We start from the raw sequence: 23610 nt of genomic DNA on the forward strand, positions 1-23610 counted from the left end.
GCCAAGACCTCAAAACATAAATTGTAGACCTCCACAAGTCTGGTTCATCCTTGGGAGCAATTTCCAAATGCCTGAAGGTACCAAGTTCATCTGTACAAACAATAGTACGCAAGTATAAACACCATGCGACCACGCAGCCGTCATACCGCTCAGGAAGGAGACGTCTTCTGTCTCCTAGAGATGAACGTACTTTGGTGAGAAAAGTGCAAATCAATCCCAGAACAACAGCAAAGGACCTTGTGAAGATGCTGGAGGAAACAGGTACAAAAGTATCTATATCCACAGTAAAACGAGTCCTATATCGACATAACGTGAAAGGCCACTCAGCAAGGAAGAAGCCAATTCTCCTAAACCACCATTAAAAAGCCAGACTACGGTTTGCAACTACACATGGGGACAAAGATCATACTTTTTGGAGAAATATCCTCTGGTCTGATGAAACAAAAATAGAATTGTTTGGCCATAATGACCATTGTTATGTTTGGAGGAAAAAGGGGGATGCTTGCAAGCAGAAGAACACCCTCCCAACAGTGAAGCACGGGGGTGGCAGCATAATGTTGTGGGGGTGCTTTGCTGCAGGAGGGACTGGTGCACTTCACAAAATAGATGGCATCACGAGGATAGAAAATGATGTGGAAATATTGAAGCAACATCTCAAGACATCAGTTAAAGCTTGGTTGCAAGTGGGTCTTCCAAATGGACAATGACCCCAAGCATACTTCCAAAGTTGTGTAAAAATGGCTTAAGGACAACAAAGTCAAGGTATTGGAGTGGCCATCACAAAGCCCTGACCTCAATCCCATAGAAAATGTGTGGGCAGAACTGAAAAAGCGTGTGCGAGCAAGGAGGCCTAAAAACCTGACTCAGTTACACCAGCTCTGTCAGGAGGAATGGGCCAATATTCACACAACTTATTGTGGGAAGCTTGTAGAAGGCTACCTGAAACATTTGACCCAAGTTAAACAATTTAAAGGCAATGCTACCAAATACTAATTGAGTGTATGTCAAATTCTGACCCACTGGGAGTGTGATGAAAGAAATACAAGCTTAAATAAATCACTCTCTACTATTATTCTGGCATTTTACATTCTTAAAATAAAGTGGTGATCCTAACTGACCTAAGACGATACATTTTTACTACGATTAAATGTCAGGAATTTAGTAGCAAAATAGTATCTATTTTTGCTAACTTTCTGTTCAAATTTGTTGTGGTAAGTTATTTTATTTCTTTAGGGACCTTGAAATTAACATTTTGATGTTAGTTTCAATCAGTCCAAATAACTGTCTGGTAATTTATTATGTCCAAAAAAATTGTATTATTATATTTCATTTTTATGAATCATAATTACATTTGATGATTTAAACAATAACTGTGAACATTATTATTTTATGTAAAATTGTAATGTCTTCTAATCAAATGAGAAGTTTTAAGAAGAAGAAAAAATATTCACAATAATTACATTTACAACAATAGGCACAATAGTTTCACAATATCATACAAACAAAGGCCTGCGCAGGATTTACAATGAAAATAATAGGATACATAAAATTAAATACAAAATTAAAGAGTAGGACAACAATACATACTGTAGCAGGGGTTCTCATAAAATCGGATTTGCATCCATAACAGTTGTCTGAAGTTTACATACTTTTTTGTTCTTCAGCAATTTAAGGGATTCCGTATAAATGTGGAATTCATGTTGGAAAACAGAGTTGGGGTTAGTCTTCGTAAATGTCACTTTGTCGATAAAAAATCGCCAATATTTATTATATTGGTTAGAAATTCCGAATTTGAATATTTTATGAAAGCACCATATGATATAATATCTCGAAAAATAAAGCGCAAACCAGTCTTGAAGAGCAGTCCAGCATGTTTGGGTGAAGGTACAGGAGAAGAATATGCATGGTCCGCAGTTTTGGCCAAGGTTGAAACGAAGCCTTAGAAATTAACTGAATGGATAAATATTATTGAGCATTTTAAAGTGCACTTTAGTTTACAGGGGAAGCTAAAATAAATCGGTTTTATTGCAATGGACTGGCAGCCTACTTGTCTTCTTTCTTGGATTAACTGCCAGTTACCCCATCTCACCAAAAGCAGGGGGCATGAAATCACAGCGATTATAGAGCTCGCCAGTTTGTAGTCCTAGAACCCGGAAATTAGTTACCTCTGGTTTGTTCAACAATCCCTTTGGAATAAATGCCGAAAATTAGGTCTGAGTTTGACACAAGTTTATGAGATGTTATACTTTTTGTTGTATGAGATAATATTAGTCAGTTAACATTACCTTTATGAATAAGCCTTTGTGCTTTTTTTTATTACATAAATTCATCAAAATTCACAAAAAGTGAAAATGAACGCATAGAAGAAAACGTATAAGATCTAAACGTGTGTTTAGAACATAACTTATTTTCGTAGTTCATTAAAAAAAAACATACAAAAAGACGCTATTACTATTTCTCTCTTCCATGTAGGATAATTATGAGGTGTAAAGTTGTGCTTGTAAAGAAAGCATCTAAATCAAACGGGAGCTTGTATTTTGAAGTCTCAAAACGGACGTGACGTTATTTTGTTTACAAATATAGCTAGCTAGCTACCTAAGAAGCAATCCGCTGGCAATTGTTTATTCAACGCCAGTTCAATTACAACAAGATAACAACATGAACGGAATTCACACTGTGTTGTTGGCTGACGCATAGTCATTCACATGGCACTATATACTTTGAGGTTAACATACATCTTTAGTTTGGTTTTAGCTAGCTAGCATCATGAAGTTGACAAGCTAAATTGCTTACTAGCTTTGGTACGATATCAGTATTAACTAGTGACGAGATTTTTGGGGACGTGGATCGTGTGGTATTTCTGCAAGCTCATTATGGAAGGAGTTCTCTATAAGTGGACAAATTATATGACAGGTAACGTTATGCATTTAATGTGTTTGGTCCATAGTTTAGCTAGCTAGCTTGACTATCTCGTTAGCATAGCTGTCACATTGACATTAAATTTAGCTAAGCTAACGTTAGCTTAGATACACAACCTACCCCTGCTTGTCTGCCCTTCACAGCCCTTGCTGTGTCATTTGATATATGTGTAAGGTAACTAACTAACTTATAAGATGCTTACTAACTTACAACCTACACTTATGTAAGTTCGCTAACTCTGCACTAACCGACTAAACTCAACGATTTACGATGGACCTGTGCTTGTGGGCGGACTGGAGCTGTCAAATACAATTACCAATGTCGGGTGTAATTGCGGGCTGTTCTTTGGGTGCTGAAATCAGTAGTTTTTTTATGTGACGTTGATGTTCCAGTCTGCCCACACTAGTCAATTGTGTATGATTGCGACCTGCCATTCGGGGCATCCCTGCATGTGGGCGTTAACCCACCTCCTCCCCCCCTTGAGCGTCCATTGGTTCCTGCATGAACGGCCCCCCGAGCACGCCATCTTCATGCTTCTGTGACACTTTTGATATTCTGGATTTCCCCTGATTGTCTATGCGATTAAAATGTTGTCAAAAGGGAAATACAAGTATTATCAAAGTTTTTTGGGGTGAAGAACACTGTCCCAGTGTTCTAGATATCTATCGGTGTCACCCTACCTCCGGCCTGCTGTGTATCGGAGTCCTCCTAGCTGGGTCATTCCTACATTACTTTTGGACCTTATAACTTTAGAATACAAAACAAATATTTTTATTTTTATTCAGAAAAAGGACTTCTTTGACTTTCAGAAAAACATATTGGTCAAACTAAGGCACTTGATCTATTTTAGGTGCATAATCCCATAGTTATTGCATAATAATAACAGGGTGGAACCTAGCCTAAAGACCCTAGACAGAAATTAGCGTTTGGACCAGGAAGGTTTCCTTTCACGACCTCTGAGACAGAATGCTGAATAAAATACTTCACCGGTTGTCTGTGTGGTTGGTCCTTTTGCCGATAGGAATGTGAGACAAAAAATTCACAGAGTAGTGTTATCAACCAGACATTAAGTAGGCCTATGCTGGTATGTTTATCGTTTGTATTTCTGGTTTTTATTTTCAATACTGATGCAATTCGCATGTGACAAACACTTACACAATATGGCCGAGCCTAACCGAACGGCAAACACTTCCAGCTGATTGTGAGGAAATGGGCTTCGGTCTACTACATTCGGTTATGTTCGGCTATTTTTTACATATTGAGCATCACGTGCAATGCGTCAACAGATTAAAAACACAAGCGACAGAACCCACCGGCGCCACAAAAAGTGGGGTAAACAACACTTTCCTGTGGATACCCCATCTCCACCTCCTACCGCCAAAAGAACCAATAGCATGTACAACCAGTAAAGTAAGGGTGAATGACATTTTATTTAACATTCTGCCTTGTAGAGACCATTGCCTCTTTTTTTTACAGCGGCTTTCAGACTGATATTTGTAATTAACCATGGAAACAGTGATATTTAGGCAAGGTAGAACCTAACAGGGTGGAAATGTGTAGCCTTAATTCGCCGTAACTCTGTGGGTGATTGAGATTAAACTAGCATAATGGTAAACATTTTAACAGGTTTTGAACTTCTATATGAAATGTATTTTAACATTTAGAAAATGTGTTAAATCTTCTCTAATTTAGCCTAATAGGGTGGAAATGCATGTGTGAGACAGACAAGTGTCATGAAACATAGGAAAATAAATCAAACCGAGTGTTTTATATTTATTTAGCTTCACACCATTGTTTTCCCACCAAACAACAACATGAACATAGAAATCTGTGTTATGGATATGACATTGTCATTGAAAGCAAGTCTAAAGATGTGCTATGCAGAAATCGCTCTGTCATTTTCTGGTTGCTAAAATTCTAATAGAATGGGCTATTTTCAGTTCATGTGACAAAATAAGCAAGGTTGTTGTAGAGAATCATTGTACCATCTAAACTGTTGCGAAATATATTTTCCACAACCAAAAATATTGTATTTTCAGCTGTTTGAAGCTGGTGTACAAAACCGAGGGTAAAACTAAATTTAAGAATGGGAAGAATATAAATAGTGCACATAGACTTGCTTTCTATGACAATTACATCTCTATAACTCATATTTCTATGTGAATTTGGTCAGGTCACCCAAACAGTTACATATTACAGCTTTAAAGGAGAATTACGACACACTAACAAGGTGGAAAGTGATATCAAGGACACAGAACATTTTAAATGCAATAAAAAATAAATACAATAATCATGAAAAAAACATTTGAGAGATTTTATTAACTAGGACTATAAAATAATGAACACATTTTTTTGGGGGGGGGGGGGGTTTATGGCTTATAGTTCTATTAGAAGTTGATGAATAACACCTGGGTACATGGCAAAAACACCCAAATCCACAGAAAAAATATTAAAAATGCATAAAATGCCCTTTCAATAGCCATATGTTGGTGTTTTTAAGGTAAAGGACACCTGATCTCATATTTAAAGTTTTTTTGATTCACATTTTAAACTAAATAAGAACTGATATTTCCTGGCGACAGAACAGGCACCGCAATGTAGGAATGACCCAGTTAACTAGCTAGCACACAGTGTCTTTTGCTCCCTCTTGCCAAACACCTGGCCTCACCATTGTTAACAGAACTGCGGAAAAGCAGTGCCTGACAGGCAGGGGTGAGGGATACTGTCTACCGGTGTGCTAGCTAGCTACCTATCCCGCCTGCTGCTTGCTATGTACTGGAGTCCTAGCTTGCTAACTAGCTAGCTAGCTAGCACCTATTGTCCTAAATGTCTGCCGAAGAACTGCCCTTGTTAACAGAACTGCAGGAAAACATTGCACGACAGGCGGGAGTGAAGGACACTGTTTACCATAGCTAGCGACCGTTGTTGCCCCTTCTTTTCTTCTGTGGAGTTTATCGTCAGTTGGCATCCATCGTTATGGTGCATTATTGCCACCTACTGTACTGGAGCGCCCCCACCTCCCGCTTGTGTACTGGAATTCTAGCTTAAAATGGACCAATATAAGTATAATGAGGGATTCCTGCTTATGCAAGAATGCCAACGTGCAATTCTGCCCCAAATTGCAGGTCGCAATTGCCCCCTTCTCACACTAGTCACCGCTCAACTCCATCGTAAATTGTGGAGTTGAGTTTAGGCTACCTGGAAGAGAGTGTTTCACTAGGTGTTCTTGGTAATACTGGTTGGTTGTGTTGATATCTAGCTGGCTTGATTCATCAATTGTCTGCACAGGAAGAACCAACATGTAAAAACAGAAGTTGTCAGTGCAAGAAGAACTAACCTAGCTTATTTGAAATGATTACAGGGTGGCAGCCACGCTGGTTTGTTTTAGATGATGGAATAATTTCCTACTATGATTCTCAAGATGATGTCTGCAAAGGGAGCAAAGGAAGTATTAAGATGTCCGTCTGTGAAATCAAAGGTATGATTTGTTTCTGAAAGGCCTATATTGTGCCACTCACCCTATGAATTTGATAGTGGTTACATTTCTCAACTCCCATCACTCAGCTGTTTTCCCAAACATTGGCAGGGTTTCTGCTTCATTGTTGTTTTAAATCCCAGATTGACAGTTAAACCCCTCTAATCTCAGTACAGGAAGTATTTGCTATTGAAATCTCAATTTATGGTTGATTCTTGTGCTGAAGGGTTGTGTTGTGTTGACATATTTTTCATTAGTTCACCCCACCGACAATAACAGACTGGAACTGATCATACCAGGAGAGCAGCATTTTTACGTCAAAGCTGTCAATGCTGCCGAACGACAGAAGTGGCTTGTGGCACTTGGAAGTTCCAAAGCTGGCCTTGCTGACACGAGGGCCAATAAAGAAAAAGGTACTGACCCAGCAGTGTTTTCTTTGTTCGTCATTAATCTCCCTTGTGCTTGTCTCCCTCTCACATTGACCCTCATGCGTTGTCATTCAGTGTCCTAATTGAACATGTACTGTATAGGCCTATCCTTTAGGGTGTTTTCACACATTGTCCTCTTTAAAGTGAACTTTGGGGTAAAAAAGAAAATAAAAAAGAAGCTAAATAACTCTGTTCTCTTTCTATTCACACTGCCCTTGCCTTTGATTGAGGACTCAACTCCAGTTCATCTATTTTATGTTCCGAGTCCTCTTTGCATTCCATTCCTATGTTAAGAAAGGAACCAGGATATTTTTCAAACATTCACTCGATGCATTTTGAGTTTTTACAAAGTGCAGGACAAGCAATTCCATCAGATCGGGTTATCGGATAGTGTGATCTACATACTTACAGGTACGAGGGACGCAAAAAGACAATACAGACTCAAACATGAATTCATTTTCGACAACTCAGACTCGCGACGCATTACAGACTATCACAGACGACTGCAGCAAATCCAGCTGTGCAGTGCCCACTAAAGCCTCCCTCCCAGATGAGCTGAACACATTCTCTGCTCGCTTCGAGACCGCAATCCAGGAAGACTCTCGCTGCTCCGGACGACCAGGTGCTTTCGCAATCCAAGGCTGACGTGAAGAAAACTCTCAAAATAGTGAATACTCACAAAGCTGTCAGCGCAGATGGTATCTCTGGTCCTGTTCTCTGAGCATATTGTCTGACATCTTTAACCTGTCCCAGACTGTAGTCCCCTCCTGCTTTAAGGAGCTCACCATGGTCCCAGTGCCCTAAAAAACAAGGTGACGTGCACAAATGACTATCGTCACGCTAACCTCTGTCATCATGAAGTTCTTTGAGAGGCTGTTCATGGCCCACATCAAGGCCATCATGCCAGGCACACTGGACCCACTCCAACAGATCCACGGAAAATGCTATTTCAATCGCTGTTCACACGGCAAGACAAGAGAGAAACCTATGTGAGAATGCTCTTCATTGACTACAGTTCAGCATTCAACAATATTGTTTCCTCCAAGCTCAACACCAAACTTAGAGCCCTGGGTCTGAACACCACTCTCTGCAACTGGATCCTATACGTCCTGATGGCCAGACCACAGGCTGTGAGGATTGGCAACAACACCTACCCTACACTGACTCTTAAAACAGGGGACCCTCTTCAGTCCTCTGCTATACTTCCCATTCACCCACGACTGTGTGGCTTTGCACGACACCAACTGCATGATCAAGTTTGCTGACGACACCAAGGTTGTAGGCCTTTTAACCAACAACGACGAGTCAGCCTATAGGAAGGAGGTAGAGTTGATGTCGGAAGTTTACATACACCGTAGCCAAATACATTTAAACTCAGTTTTTCACAATTCCTGACATTTAATCCTACTAAAAATGTCCTGTCTTAGGTCAGTTAGGATCACCACTTTATTTTAAGAATGTTAAATGTCAGAATAATAGTAGAAAATGATTTATTTCAGCTTTTATTTATTTCAACACATTCCCAGTGGGTCAGAAGTTTACAAACACTCAATTAGTATTTGGTAGCATTGCCTTTAAATTGTTTAATTTGGGTCAAACATTTTGTGTAGCCTTCCACAAGCTTCCCATAATAAGTTGGGTGAATTTTGGCTCATTCCTCCTGACAGAGCAGATGTAACTGATTCAGGTTTGTAGGCCTCCTTGCTCGCACATGCTTTTTCAGATCTGCCCACACATTTTTTATGGGATTGAGGTCAGGGCTGTTACCGCTTCGAGAGCGTCCTGACCAGTTGCATCACGGCCTGGTACGTTAATTGCTCCGCCCACGACCACAATGCCCTCTAGCAGGTGGTGAAGATGGCCCAATACATCACTGGGACCGTACTCCCACCCATCCAGGACATCTACTCAAAATGTTGCCTGAGGAAGGACCCCATAGTCAACGACCCCACACACCCCAGCCACAAGCTGTTACCATCTGCCCTACGGTAAGGGAGGGAATGGAGCATGAAGTCGGATACCAACAGGCTCAGAGACAATTTCTGTCTACAAGCCATCAGACTGCTGAACACTTGAACTGGACTGACCACCTGCTCTGATTCTCCGCACCTTAGCACACACAAACTCACTTATGCATATAAACTCAGCTAAAAAAAAGAAATGTCCCTTTTTCAGGATCCTGTCTTTCAAAGATAATTCGTAAAAATCCAAATAACTTCACAGATCTTCATTGTAAAGGGTTTAGACACTGTTTCCCATGCTTGTTCAATGCACCATAAACAATTAATGAACATATGCACCTGTGGAACGGTCGTTAAAACACTAACAGCTTACAGACGGTAGGCAATTAAGGTTACAGTTATGAAAACTTAGGACACTAAAGAGGCCTTTCTACTGACTCTGAAAAACACCAAAAGAAAGATGCCCAGGGTGCCTGCTCATCTGCGTGAACGTGCCTTAGGCATGCTGCAAGGAGGCATTAGCACTGCAGATGTGGCCAGGGCAATAAATTGCAATGTCTGTACTGTGAGAGGCCTAAGACAGCGCTACAGGGAGACAGGACGGACATCTGATCGTCCTCGTAGTGGCAGACCACATGTAACAACACCTGCACAGGATTGGTACATCTGAACATCACACCTGCGGGACAATTACAGGATGGCAACAACAACAACTGCCCGAGTTACACCAGGAACGCACAATCCCTCCATCAGTGCTCAGACTGTACGCAAAAGAGAGAGGCTGGACTGAGGGCTTGTAGGCCTGTTGTAAGGCAGGTCCTCACCAGGTATCACCGGCAACAATGTCACCTATGGACACAAACCCACCGTCGCTGGACCAGACAGGACTGGCAAAAACTGCTCTTCACTGAAGAGTCGTCGTTTTGTCTCACCAGGGGGTAATGGTTGGATTTGCGTTTATCGTCAAAAGAATGAGCGTTACACCGAGGCCTGTACACTGGAGCGGGATCGATTTGGAGGTGGAGGGTGTCTGGGGCAGTGTGTCACAGCATCAATGGACTGAGCTTGTTGTCATTGCAGGCAATCTCAACAGGACCTGTTGGATCGGAGGGTGAGGGCTTGGGCCATTCCCCCCAGAAATGTCAGGGAGCATGCAGGTGCCGTGGTGGAAGAGTGGGGTAAAATCTCACAGCAAGAACTGGCAAATCTGGTGCAGTCCATGAGGAGGAGATGAACTGCAGTACCCAATGCAGCTGGTGGCCACACAAGATACTGACTGTTACTTTTGATTTTGAGCCCCCTTTTGTTCAGGGACACTATTCTATTTCTGTTTGTCACATGTCTGTGGAACTTGATCTGTTTATGTCTGTTGTTGAATCTTATGTTCGTACGAATATTTACGCATGGTAAGTTTGCTGAAAATGAACGCAGTTGACCGTAAGAGGACGTTTCTTTTTTTTTACTTTCATGCTACACACACTTCACAACTGATGCTACCAGGCTCTTATTATACTGATCAGATTATACACACCCCCCCCCCCCATCCTTCCACAATGCACGTGTAAATATTAGACTATAAATTGTCCCTTCCTGAATTATACCTATGCTAAAATGTTTATTCTATTCTACTGAGCCATTTACTTTTCTTATTGTTGCATTGTCGAGAAGGAACCTGCAAGTAAGCATTTCGTTGGACGATGTATATCATGTGTATCCCGTAAATATAACTAATAAAACTTCAAACTAAGATTTTGGAAGCTAATAGATTGCATTTAGTTAAAAGACGAGACAATTCTAATCAGAACATATTAGCATGTAAATATTATTGGTAACAGAATAAATAGCAGAAGAATACTGCAGATTAAATAATGCTGTAATGGCGAAGGTGCATAAAGATGGAGGAATTCAGATATGACGTGTTTGTTTGGGCACTATCCACAGACGTTTTAATCTATGACGTGATTCAATGTACCTATAAATCAGCACAATCTACTTTTTCATTTTTTTTCTAATTGCCGCCGTCTTTGAACTTGAATTGGGATCATTCATGTACAGTGCCTTCAGAAAGTATTCACACCCCTTGACTTTTTACATGTTTTGTTGTGTTACATCCTTAATTTGTAGGCTATAAAAATAGATAAAGAGAGCCGCACACTCAAGCTCCCAGGGTAAACCTGAATTTCTCTCTCGCTGGCCTACAAACAATACCCAATAATGTCTAAGTGGAATTATGTTTTTCTGAAATGTTTACAAATTAATTAAAAATGAAATGTCTTGAGTCAGTAAGTATTCAACCCCTTTGGTATGGCAAGCCTAAATAAGTTCAGGAGTAAAATAATTGCTTAAATTAATTTTACTTTCAGCAGAACAATAACCTAAAACACATGGCCAAATCTACATTGGAGTATATCACATATTGCAAACAAATAACATATTATCGTGCCAGTACAAATCTCTACACATATTTGGGAATTTCTCTCCATCCTTGAAAATCGCTAATCAATATCCAATAACGGCACACGTTTTACACACAAACTTTCACATCATCATCTCTGTTTTGTGGCACCAATGTGAGGGACAGGGGAAACAGTGTTGCAGTAGTCTGTGTGGTGCGGGAATAATGACAAGCGAACCTGGGGAGCTTTATGTTCACAATGCCTTTAAAAAGGGAACCGAACTAAAAACACCCTTAGATGAGTGATCATGTGTTACCTTTGCCTGGATGCCAGTCTGTGTATGCTCTCTTGCTGACTACTCCTTATGGAATTGTGATGCCAAATGACGGAAATTAAGTTGGAAATAGCAGTGTTTCCCCTTCAAGCATATCGCAATCGTGGCCGCAATGGTAAAAAAACATATGGAGATGTATAGATGTATGCCCAAGAAAGACCCCATCTCCCCTGAAGGGAGACCCCCTCACTGCTAACTCTGACACTGCTGCTGGAAAAAAATCCTAGGGGGAAACTGAAGAGCACCAACAGATCTAGGACCACTGACCAGGCTAGAGTTACAGTACCTTACCTTTAAAGGTCCTCTCACTAACATAAGTGTTCTGTTTTTTTTATTGGAAGAAATAACAGAGACGACAGAATCTCTGAAAACGAAGATGTCCGAGCTGCGTCTCTACTGTGACTTGCTAATGCAGCAGGTCCACACGATACAGGAGTCTGTGGGCCAGGAGGACCAGGAGAGAGACCACTCCAATTCCAGCTCGGAGGTAACTATACCTGCAAGGTTTTAGCTAGGCTGTGTCTCAAATGGCACCCTTTTTCCTACATACTGCACCTCATTTGCCCGGAGACCTATGGGCCTCGGTCAAAAGTAGTGCACTGTATGGAATAGGGTGCCATAGGGATGCAGCCCAAGTGTTGGCTGTCAGGAATCGCCAGCGTGGCGGCAGGTAGCCTAGTAGTTAGAGTATTGGGCCAGTAACTGAAAGGTTGTTAGATCGAATCCCTGAGCTGACGAGGTAAAAAATATGTCTTTCTGCCCCTGAACAAGGCAGTTAACCCACCGTTCCCCAGGCGCCGAAGACGTGGATGTTGATTATGGTAGCCCCCCCCGCACCTCTGATTCAGAGGGGTTGGGTTAAATGTGAAAGACACATCTCAGTTGAATGCATTCAGTTATACAGTGAAGGGAAAAAGTATTTGATCCCCTGCTGATTTTGTACATTTGCCCACTAACAAAGAAATGATCAGTCTATAACTTTAATGGTAGGTTTATTTGAACAGCGAGAGGCAAAATAACAACAAAAAATTCCAGAAAAACGCATGTCAAAAATGTTATAAATTGATTTGCATTTTAATGAGGGAAATAAGTATTTGACCCCTATGCAAAACATGACTTAGTCCTTGGTGGCAAAACCCTTGTTGGCAATCAGAGGTCAGACGTTTCTTGTAGTTGGCCACCAGGTTTGCACACATCTCAGGAGGGATTTTGTCACACTCCTCTTTGCAGATCTTCTCCAAGTCATTAAGGTTTCAAGGCTGACGTTTGGCGACTCGAACCTTCAGCTCCCTCCACAGATTTTCTATGGGATTAAGTTGGGTCATTGTCATGCTGGAATACCCATCCATGACCCATTTTCAATGCCCTGGCTGAGGGAAGGAGATTCTCACCCAACGGTACATGGCCCCGTCCATCGTCCATTTGATGTGGTGAAGTTGTTCTGTCCCCTTAGCAGAAAAACACCCCCAAAGCATAATGTTTCCACCTCCATGTTTGACAGTGGAGATGGTGTTCCTGGGGTCATAGGCAGCATTCCTCCTCCTCCAAACACGGTGAGTTGAGTTGATGCCAAAGAGCTCCATTTTGGTCTCATCTGACCACAACACTTTCACCCAGTTGTCCTCTGAGTCATTCAGATGTTCATTGGCTAACTTCAGATGGGCATGTATATGTGCTTTCTTGAGCAGGGGGACCTTGCGGGCGCTGCAGGATTTCGGTCCTTCATGGCGTAGTGTGTTACCAATTGTTTTCTTGGTGACTATGGTCCCAGCTGCCTTGAGATCATTGACAAGATCCTCCCGTGTAGTTCTGGGCTGATTCCTCACCGTTCTCATGATCATTGCAACTCCGCGAGGTGAGATCTTGCATGGAGCCCCAGGCAGAGGGAAATTGACAGTTCTTTTGTGTTTCTTCCATTTGCGAATAATCGCACCAACTGTTGTCTCCTTCTCACCAAGCTGATTGGCGATGGACTTGTAGCCCATTCCAGCCAGGTGTAGGTCTACAATCTTGTCCCTGACATCCTTGGAGAGCTCTTTGGTCTTGGCCATGGTGGAGAGTTTGGAATCTGATTGATGGATTGCGTCTGTGGACAGCTGTCTTTTATACAGGTAACAAGCTGCGATTAGGAGCACTCCCTTTAAGAGTGTGCTCCTAATCTCAGCTCGTTACCTGTATAAAAGACACCTGGGAGCCAGAAGTCTTTCTAATTGAGAGGGGGTCAAATACTTATTTTCCTCATTAAAATGCAAATCAATTTATAACATTTTTGACATGCTTTATTCATGTTATTCTGTCTCTCACTGTTCAAATAAACCTACCATTAAAATTATAGACTGATCATTTCTTTGTCAGTGGGCAAACGTACAAAATCAGCAGGAGTTTAAATACATTTTTTTCCCCTCCCTGTACAACTGACTAGGTATCCACCTTTCCCCATTTGCTCTTTTACTCTTAATCTGCGCCAAATTAAGTCGTGGTAGTGCCACTGTACTCGAGATCAGAGCGACAGGCCAAGATCTGGATGGGTGCCGGTGTGAATCCCTGGGCTGGCAAGAAAATATTTGTTGCAAGCTGGTACTGCAGTTGTGCCCTTGAGCAAGGCACTCATCGTGTGTGTTTGGTGTGGTGTGTCTGGAAGCCCAGGGTTAGGAATTAAAAACAATCAACAAAAATATATATTTGTTTTGATGAGTACAGAAATTAAGTTAATTATGTTAAACCAGAGCTCCAGACTAACATTTCCCCCTGGTGGCACTGGAGCCAGTAACTTTTTCAGTTGGTGGCACTAGCAGCAATTTGGTCGCACCACAACATTTTTGCGGGGTCACGCAATAGAAAGTAATTTAGATGTACAATGCTAGTGTAATGCACTGTTATAGTATTCAATAAATACGTTGTTACATATAACATGTCCAAGCAGGAATGCGTAATTCAATATATTTTTCATATGTAACATAATCCAGCGATTGTCATGAATTTGGGGTTGATAATTATTATTGTTATGTTTTAATGTCAAAATAGGACTCCAGAATTCAATTGGTACTAATTCACCACCTAAGGAAGTGAACATTTCAAACACATTAGCTAGGTTGCTGACTAAAAATATAACACCTACTGATAGTGTTGCCATGTATTAATCTAACAGTATATTAAATGTTGCCAATGAGGCCTAGTGCACTTGTGATGGCCGATATGCAGTTCGCGTGCTCCGTATTTCAAAGCCATATCAGACATCTTGATTGTAAAACTGTGTGCTTTGAGCTAAATTTTGAGAAAGCCGAGTTCCTCCTCTCTTTTTTGCATGGACAGCGGCTTGCTTCCAAAGTTGTTTTACCACCGCTATTGCATTTTTTACAATCATAATGCATTTTTCGGGGTGCACGAGGGGGGGAGAAGAGGGTGTGAGAGACTCACTCATTGCATCAGCCGGCCCTGTCAAAACAGGCACAGTGGCAGGCCAGACAATTTCATTACAGGAATCATGAGGATAATGCACTTTACTGTTTGACAAAAGCATGGGTTTATCCACCCAAAACATCTTGAAGTTTTGATTGAGGTGACCAGGTAAAATGTGCAACTCTCACCGGTATGTCCAATTTTAAAAATGTAACCTTCACAACCAAGTCAAAGGGTCTTGAAATGTGACTAAATGGTTGTAGTTTGGAGCATTGTAAACTCTTCAAGCACTTTTTAGTAACAAATTGTGTTGCCAATTTAAGGAGTAGTTTCTTCACACCACCTAAAGAAAGCCTGAGGCACATGTAGTAATATATTAGGCTTAATATTGTGTATATTTATGAATTGTATTTTCGTCCGTGCCCTATCTCCAACTGATTCGCCTCTCCTTGTCTTTTCTTTGTTGCTCCAGACTCTGAATGAGGCCTCCTCTTTACTGAGTGCCACGTGTAACACCTTCATCAAAACACTGGAAGAATGTATGAAGATGGCCAACTCCAAGTTCAAGACAGACATGGTGCTGTTGAACCCTCCAGATGACATGATGATGTCCCCTGTTTCTCCATCCCCAATACAGATGGCCCGGGTAGGATGGTATTCAATGTACTGTCTAGCTTCGGAGTGAAGTTTCCCCTAGGTACAGATCTTGGATCAGATTCCCCTCCCCAATCCAATTGGTGGGGCAAATACAAAACTTCACCCATGATCAATGTCTAGGGGCAACTTCACCATACTCTGTACAGCTTCATCACAGGGGTGTTCATTAGGGCATGCAACAGACAACGTTTTAAAACATATTGCAAAATGAGCATTTCGTATTGGAAAATTACAAGTTGTCACTCCGTTTCAATCCGTTTTCTCCCATTTGGTGCCTAATGAACACTACCCAGATGTCTTATCTCTTTTTGTCTCTTATCTCTTCTTATCTGCTGCATCCTTGCTTGACTTGATCCAAAGCACAGCTATACAGTCCCCTATGTATGCTAAACAAGAATATAAACTCAACATGCAACAATTTCAAAGATTTGCATTTCATATTCCCCATGTTAGGAATAACTTTACCCGCCGAATGACACCTCTATAATCTTCCACCCAGTGGACAAGGGAGGTGCTTTTACTGTACAAGAATATCCTGTCTATAAAACTAAATTACTCAGGCAACTTAATTATCCAAGTTCTATAAGAGACTCACTACTAACTCGACAAAACAATGTTTGGCTGTAATCTAACACACTCACCAAGGGCATGCGCAATGGGATATCACCAAAAGAGAACACCGATTATTGTGTAAAAACAGCTCTACGCTGGTAATCTGCACTCCCTAAAATACTGTTTTAATTACAATACCTTCAGAAAGTATTTACACCCCTTGACTTTTTCAACATTTTGTTGTGTTACAAAGTGGGATTAAAATGGAAACGGTCTACACAAAATACTTTGTAAAGTAAAAGTGGAAGAAAAATTATAACATTTGTAAAAAATGATTCATAATTGAAACACGAATATCTTGATTAGATAAGTATTCAACCTCCTGACTTAATACATGTTAGAATCACCTTTGGGAGCAATTACAGATGTGAGTATTTTTGGGTAAGTCTCTAAGAGCTTTCCTCACCTGGATTGTGCAATATTTGCTCGTTATTCTTTTCTAAATTCTTCAAATGCTGTCAAATTGGTTGTTGATCATTGCTAGACAACCATTTTGAGGTCTTGCCAATAGATTTTCAAGCAGATTTAAGTCAAAACTGTAACTCAGCCACTCATGAACATGGTTAACAACTCCAGTGTAGATTTGGCCTTGTGTTTTAGGTTATTGTCCTGCTGAAAGTTGAATTAATCTCCCAGTGTCTAGTGGAAAGCAGACTGAACCAGGTTTTCCTCTAGGATTTTACCTGTGCGTAGCTCCATTCTGTTTATTTTTATCCTGAAAAAATCCCCAGTCCTTAATGATTACAAGCATACCCATAACATGATGCAGCCACCACTATGCTTTCACATATGGAGAGTGGTACTCAGTAATGTGTTGTATTGGATTTGCCCCAAACATAACACTTTGTAATCAGGAAAAAAGGGAATTGATTTGCCATATTTTTTTGCATTATTACTTTAGTGCCTTGTTGCAAATAGGATGCATGTTTTGGAATATTTGTATTCTGTCCAGGCTTCCTTTTCACTCTGTCAATTAGGTTAGTATTGTGGAGTAACTACAATGTTGTTGATTGATCCTCAGTTTTCTCCTATCACAGCCATTAAACTCTGTAACTGTCTTAAAGTCCCCATTGGCCTTGTGCTGAAATCCCTGACAACTAAGTCAGGAAGGACGCCTGTATGTTTGTAGTGACTGTGTGTGTTGATGCACCATCCAAAGTGTAATTAATAACTTCACCGTGCTCAAAGGGATATTCAATGTCTGTTTAAAAAAAAATATTTTTTAATCCATCTACCAATAGGTGCACTTCATTGCGAGGCATAGGAAAACCTCCCTGGTCTTTGTGGTTGAAACTGTGTTTGAAATTCACTGCTCGACTGTGGGACAATTATCTGTATGTGTGAGGTACATTGATGAGGTAGTCATTCAAAAATCAAGTGGATCCCTGCAATGCAAGGATTTATTTAGCAACACTCCATCCATTACACATGGTTTTCCCTCTCAAGTGCTTCTTCTCAAGGATGCTTTCAAATCAATATATATTTTTTGCCTTTCCATCAAGTTAATAGGTTATTGTCATCGGTGCTATTGAAAATCAGATAGCTTCCTTATGTTTCAGTAAACCATTAGCCAACACTTTAAAGATTAAATTAAATGTTATGAAAGTTTACTATCGCTTCATTTTATTCCAGTGATTTGTTTTCCTGTTATTATAAACTGTGGGCTAGAACAATTAAATTAAAGGCCTATCACAAACCTGTTTTTGTAGGTGATTCTGGTAGGCTGATAAAAGCATGTTGTTCGCAGCATAAACCAGCCTATTATCTCGGGAATTCATGAATTTGTTGGTGATGGATACTTTACTTTAGGCTACTGTTAAAGAACTCACAGGCTATTTCTCTGCCAGAGCGCGTAAGATAACTAGTCCTACCGGTAAATGCAGTCTAAGCAATTTCCTTATCACGTTACCTCCTTACATTGATTCTATTGATGGAAAACCGTTGTTTACGTGTAGTGTCGCACACATTTAATTCAACATTTAATTCTAGCTCACAGTCAAGGACGGCTCTGTATTCCCTCTAGCAATGGTGAAGTGTAGGCCTACGAAGATGCAGCCTTTTGACACGGTCCTGCTGAACTCTGTGCGGGTCCCTACTTAAATATAATAAAACAGCATCCACACACGGTGGTGGCTTTATCAATGCATTTTTTTTTTAATTTGAGGCTTTTCAAATATATTACTTTCTCTTGTCTATATTTTCACTAATATTCCTTTATGTAATTAATATTTTACATGTGTATTTTTCTGTCTTTTATAATAATTATAATATATTTGTCGAGCACATTTCCCACACTCATTGCACATGTGAAGCTTGTTGGTGCTTGTTGCTGCGCGCAAATCAATTGACTGTGGCAGTTTGAGATGATTATTTATGAAAAGAAGCTCATAGTGGCCTTTTATTTACTATTTATTTCTGATATTTTAGCTAAATTAAATGGATTTATGTTATGGTGTTTCTATTCCAAGAAAAACATTTGACAGTAGTCTATGTATTGCCTACCTAAAAGATATGTTAATACATTTGAAGTCCTTCAAAATTGAAATTACATTTCCTACAGTTAGAAAGTAGAATATAAACTAGATATAGACTAAGGTGGGTGGAGTAGGCTAAATGATTACAACCGAATAGGCCTAATTGAAATAGTGATAAAGGAAACAAAACATGCTTGGCGGGGCATGCCCAGAGCTTGTGGCTGAGCAGTACCAGAGTGACATTGGAGTGGGAGAGAAGGCCGACAATTTTTAAAAAATCTGCTCAAATTACGCTCTGCGGCCTACTTACATGCTCTGGCATTCAAAAGCAGCCCTGCACGATCAAAGAACTGTCAATTAATAATCATATCAATGGATGGAATGGCTGCAACAACCATTACATGGTCTGACAAGCTACATAACAAATGAGGTCTAATTAGACAAAATAACAATTGCCATTCAAACAAGATAAGTGGTTGAAACTACTTATACTAATTTGCTTTTAAATAGGTACTAGCGTTTGAATGGCAAATTAGATAATTGTTTGAAAAAGATACTAAAAGTCGTTTGAACAAGATACTAAGTCGTTCTAGTGAGAATTCCAAGAGTGTACATTTGAATGACATTTTTTGCCTCTGGCTTCTGTAGACTTGAACAGAGACTGTGTTTTAGTTTCCTATGCTACTTACTTTTTATACACCTGTTTTGGAATATACCACAATTACGGATGTTCGCTTTTATGCTGCTGTGAATAGGCTCAATATAGGAATCATATTTTGTCATTTTAAAGTCCTTGATATTCAGTGATAGGCACAGGTACTAACGGTGTCCATTTCCTTTTTTCATTTGCAGATGAAGCGGTCCATAAGTTACCCGGGCACGTACAACTACGACAGGTATTATTGCGTACAGAAAACATTCCACTGGTTCTACTACAAAGGTCCTTGTCATTACCAGTGTGCTTCTAGGTGTAGAGTGAATTTGCCCTTAGACACTGATCTTGGGACAGTTTTATATTTCCCCCACTAATGGTTAGGGTTGGGGAAGCTGATCCTAGATCTGTATCTAGGGGATAATTCACCCTGGAGCTGTGTTTCTAAGTGAAGCCGTTGTCATTTCCAGGTCTGGTCTCCCGCCAAAGGAGGGTGTGTTATCAGGTCAAAGGTCAACCCAGAGGAGGACACGGACTTGTTCGGACACAGAGGCTCACAGTGACAGCTGTGTTTACGAGATGGACCGTAAGAGATATGAACGAACAAACGCATACACGCACACTGCTCCCCTCAAACATTACAGTAATTACCATATTATGTCACTTCTCAGACTCTACGTTTGTGAATTCACATACAAGACATCTTCCATGTGTTTTCATTTTATTTATTCATATTCCTACCCTGCCTTTCTAAGGTCTTCGAAAGCCAAATTAACAAACAGATCACCAACCATTTCGAATCCCACCGTACCTTCTCTGCTATGCAATCTGGTTTCCGAGCTGGTCATGGGTGCACCTCAGCCTCGCTCAAGGTCCTAAACGATATCATATCCGCCATCGATAGGAGACAATACTGTGCAGCTGTATTCATCGACCTGGCCAAGGCATTCGACTCAATCAATGTCAATCACCACATTCTTATCGGCAGACTCAACAGCCTTGGTTTCTCAAATGACTGCCTCGCCTAGTTCACCAACTACTTCTCAGATAGAGTTCAACATGTCAAATCAGAGGACCTGTTGTCCGGACCTCTGGTATCAAATTTATTTATATAGCCCTTCTTACATCAGCTGATATATCAAAGTGCTGTACAGAAACCCAGCCTAAAACTCCAAACAGAAAGCAATGCAGTTGTAGAAGCACGGTGTGGTAGTGTTTATGGGGGTACCACATGGTTCAATTCTCAGGCTGACCCTTTTTTCTGTATATATCAATGATGTCGCTCTTGCTGCAGGGGATTCCTTGATCCACCTCTACGCTTTACGACACCATTCTGTATACTTCTGACCCTTCTTTGGACACTGTGTTAACTAACCTCCAGACGAGCTTCAATGCCATCCAACTCTCCTTCCGTGGCCTCCAACTGCTCCTAAATACAAGTAAAACTAAATGCATGCTCTTCAACCGATCGCTGCCCGCACCTGCCCGCCCGTCCAGCATCACTACTCTGGACGGTTCTGACTTAGAATATGTGGACAAATACAAATACCTAGGTGTCTGGTTAGACTGTAAACTCTCCTTCTAGACTCACATTAAGCATCTCCAATCCAAAATTAAATCTAGAATCGGCTTCCTATTTCGCAACAAAGCATCCTTCACTCATGCTGCCAAACATACCCTTGTAAAACTGACTATCCTGCCGATCCTTGACTTCGGAGATGTCATTTATAAAATAGCCTCCAACACTCTACTCAGGAAATTGGATGCAGTCTATCACAGTGCCATCCGTTTTGTCACCAAAGCCCCATATATTACCGACCTGTATGCTATCGTTGGCTGGCCCTCGGTTCATATTTGTCACCAAACCCACTGGCTCCAGGTCATCAACAAGTCTTTGCTAGGTAAAGCCCCGCCTTATCTCAGCTCACTGATCACCATACAGCACCCACCAGTAGCAAGCGCCCCAGCAGATATATTTCACTGGTCACCCCCAAAGCCAATTCCTCTTTTGGCCCCCTTTCCTTCCAGTTCTCTGCTGCCAATGACTGGAATGAATTGCAAAAATCACTGAAGATGGAGACTCATATCTCCCTCACAAACTTTAAGCACCAGCTGTCAGAGCAGCTCACAGCTCACAGATCACTGCACCTGTACATAGCCCATCTGTAAATAGCCCATCCAACTACCGCATCCCCATACTGCTATTTATTTTTGCTCCTTTGCACCCCAGTATCTGTACTTGCGCATTCATCTTCTGCACATCTATCACTCCAGTGTTTAATTTCTAAATTGTAATTATTTCGCCACTATGACTATTTATTGCCTTACCTCCCTTATCTTACCTAATTTGCACACACTGTATATAGACTTTTTTTCTATTGTGTTATTGACTGTATGTTTTTGTTTATTCCATGTGTAACTCTGTGTTGTTTGTGTCGCACTGCTTTGCTTTATCTTGGCCAGGTCGCAGTTGTAAATGCGACCTCAACTAGCCTACCTGGTTAAGTAAAGGTGAAATAAATAAAAAGTGTATTTTTTAGCATTTTGTTATGTTAGTTCAGTATTTTTGCACACATACATTCCCTTTTTCTAAGTTGTTAGTCGGGGCTCGTGTGTGGTAGGGGAGGGCACAACGTACCTAAACACTTTGGGTTCTAATTGGACAAGTTCATGTATGACGAGGCACCTCCATTTCAAAATACTTTCTCCTGTATTCTCCTGCTGAAAATGAGCCTGGTCTCCATTTTGTCTCATCCATACAGGCACTGCTGTGCTGTGTCTCAATGCCAGTGTGAACGGGGACTCCTCCCACAGTATCCCTGAGGAGTGTGGTGCCATCAGTCCTACCAGTCCCCGAGCTATGTCAGACACTCCAGATACTGACCTGTCCATCTGACCTGTCCTGTCACTCACCAAATACATTGCAGTATCTTCAGATAAAGAGACTTTAGAAGTGTTTTGTGAATCCAGGTCCTGGAGTTGAGATTGGTCGTCTGCTGTCAAGTGACTGGTCCGTCTGGTCAGTAGGCCTGTGCAAACTTGTAGGCATAGTACTGTCTATCTTTTCTGAATAATAACTTGGCTAAAGCGTGAATAGCTGAATGTATCAGGTACTTCAGTTACTCTACTGAAGTTAGACTGATCTGAGGCTACTGTAATGTGAGGTGTTACTAAGGTTGTGTTCATTAGGGCACGCAATGGAAAAAAGTTTTAAAACTAAAAAAGAAAATTGGTGTTTCTTATTGAACAACTCTAGTTGTCCTTCCCTGTCATTTTCTTCCCTTCAGTGCCTAATGAACACTCCCCAGCTTTTATTGCTCACATACTGCAATGCAGTCACTGCTTGGCAATGCGTTAATGGTATTTTCAAAAAGTATTGTATTTTTTCCTGTGGAAGCATTGCTTTGCACTTTAAGAATTATGGATCAAAACAAAGTCCTTTTTGAATGTTTGTACTATTCCAGGAGGTTTTATGTTATTATTGCAGAATAAAATGTTTGATATGCAACATTACTGTTCATTCACTATGGAGTGAAAAATTGTCCTTGAAACACAGAGGTGGGACATATTAGCCTTTAACCAAAACCCTTAAATGTTAGGGTTGCTAACTGTGCCAAGGACCAATTCAGAATGTGTGGATGTGGGTACATTTTCATCAATGGGCTGAGTTCACATGCATCTCCTGGTACCCCGGATGGGCAGATTTTTGTCTATTTTAGACCATTCCATTGGTCCTAAAGTGAAATCTCCACCCTCCCAAGTCACTGGGAGATACAAAACAAACTTGCCCAATATTTCAAATTTGGCACGCCCCCAGTGTTCACCATATTGCTATGTGACAGACACTTTTTATTGTTATTTTTTTAAAGTTATGTTTGCCATTCATTACATCCACCAAAAAAGAGTAATGCCTTAACAGAGATTCTGGGCATGGAAGGAGTTATGTGACTGTATGATGTTGATGTTTGAAATGTAAAGATGTGTCTTAAAAATGAAGTGAAATCACTTGTTTGTATATCATTTCTACATTGGTTGTATCATAATACTGTTAAATCTGACAGAAGACAAAGGTTGACGTTTTCGTAGTGCAAAAGAATTGTGCAATGTCCAAAATTACTGTCAACCTCATCTTGCAGGTGATTACATTATTATTTTTTTTATAACACACATTGTTGAAGAAGTTCCCAATTAAAGTATGCTGCCAGATTATATAATGAGGGTTATGGCAATTTTTGCACTTCCCACAATTATTTAGCACTATGAAAATGTCCTTAGGAAATATGTTGCAATGAGAAGCAGGGCT

The 23610-nt window shown here is 40.7% G+C and overlaps 1 protein-coding gene across 1 annotated transcript; it reads left to right on the top strand.

Moving 5' to 3' along the window:
• Window positions 1-2547: 2547 nt before the first annotated feature.
• Window positions 2548-23312, top strand: LOC139413134 (pleckstrin homology domain containing, family A (phosphoinositide binding specific) member 3). Its single transcript, XM_071160221.1, has 8 exons — window positions 2548-2913; window positions 6281-6397; window positions 6652-6807; window positions 11855-12000; window positions 15385-15558; window positions 19508-19551; window positions 19778-19893; window positions 22070-23312. Exons 1-8 carry the CDS (start codon window positions 2874-2876, stop codon window positions 22201-22203), a joined length of 927 nt encoding a protein of 308 aa, XP_071016322.1. The 5' UTR covers window positions 2548-2873; the 3' UTR covers window positions 22204-23312.
• Window positions 23313-23610: the final 298 nt, after the last annotated feature.

The sequence above is a fragment of the Oncorhynchus clarkii genome, chromosome 7 (genome assembly GCF_045791955.1).
Source record: "Oncorhynchus clarkii lewisi isolate Uvic-CL-2024 chromosome 7, UVic_Ocla_1.0, whole genome shotgun sequence".
In the NCBI taxonomy this organism is placed as follows: Eukaryota; Metazoa; Chordata; class Actinopteri; order Salmoniformes; family Salmonidae; genus Oncorhynchus; species Oncorhynchus clarkii.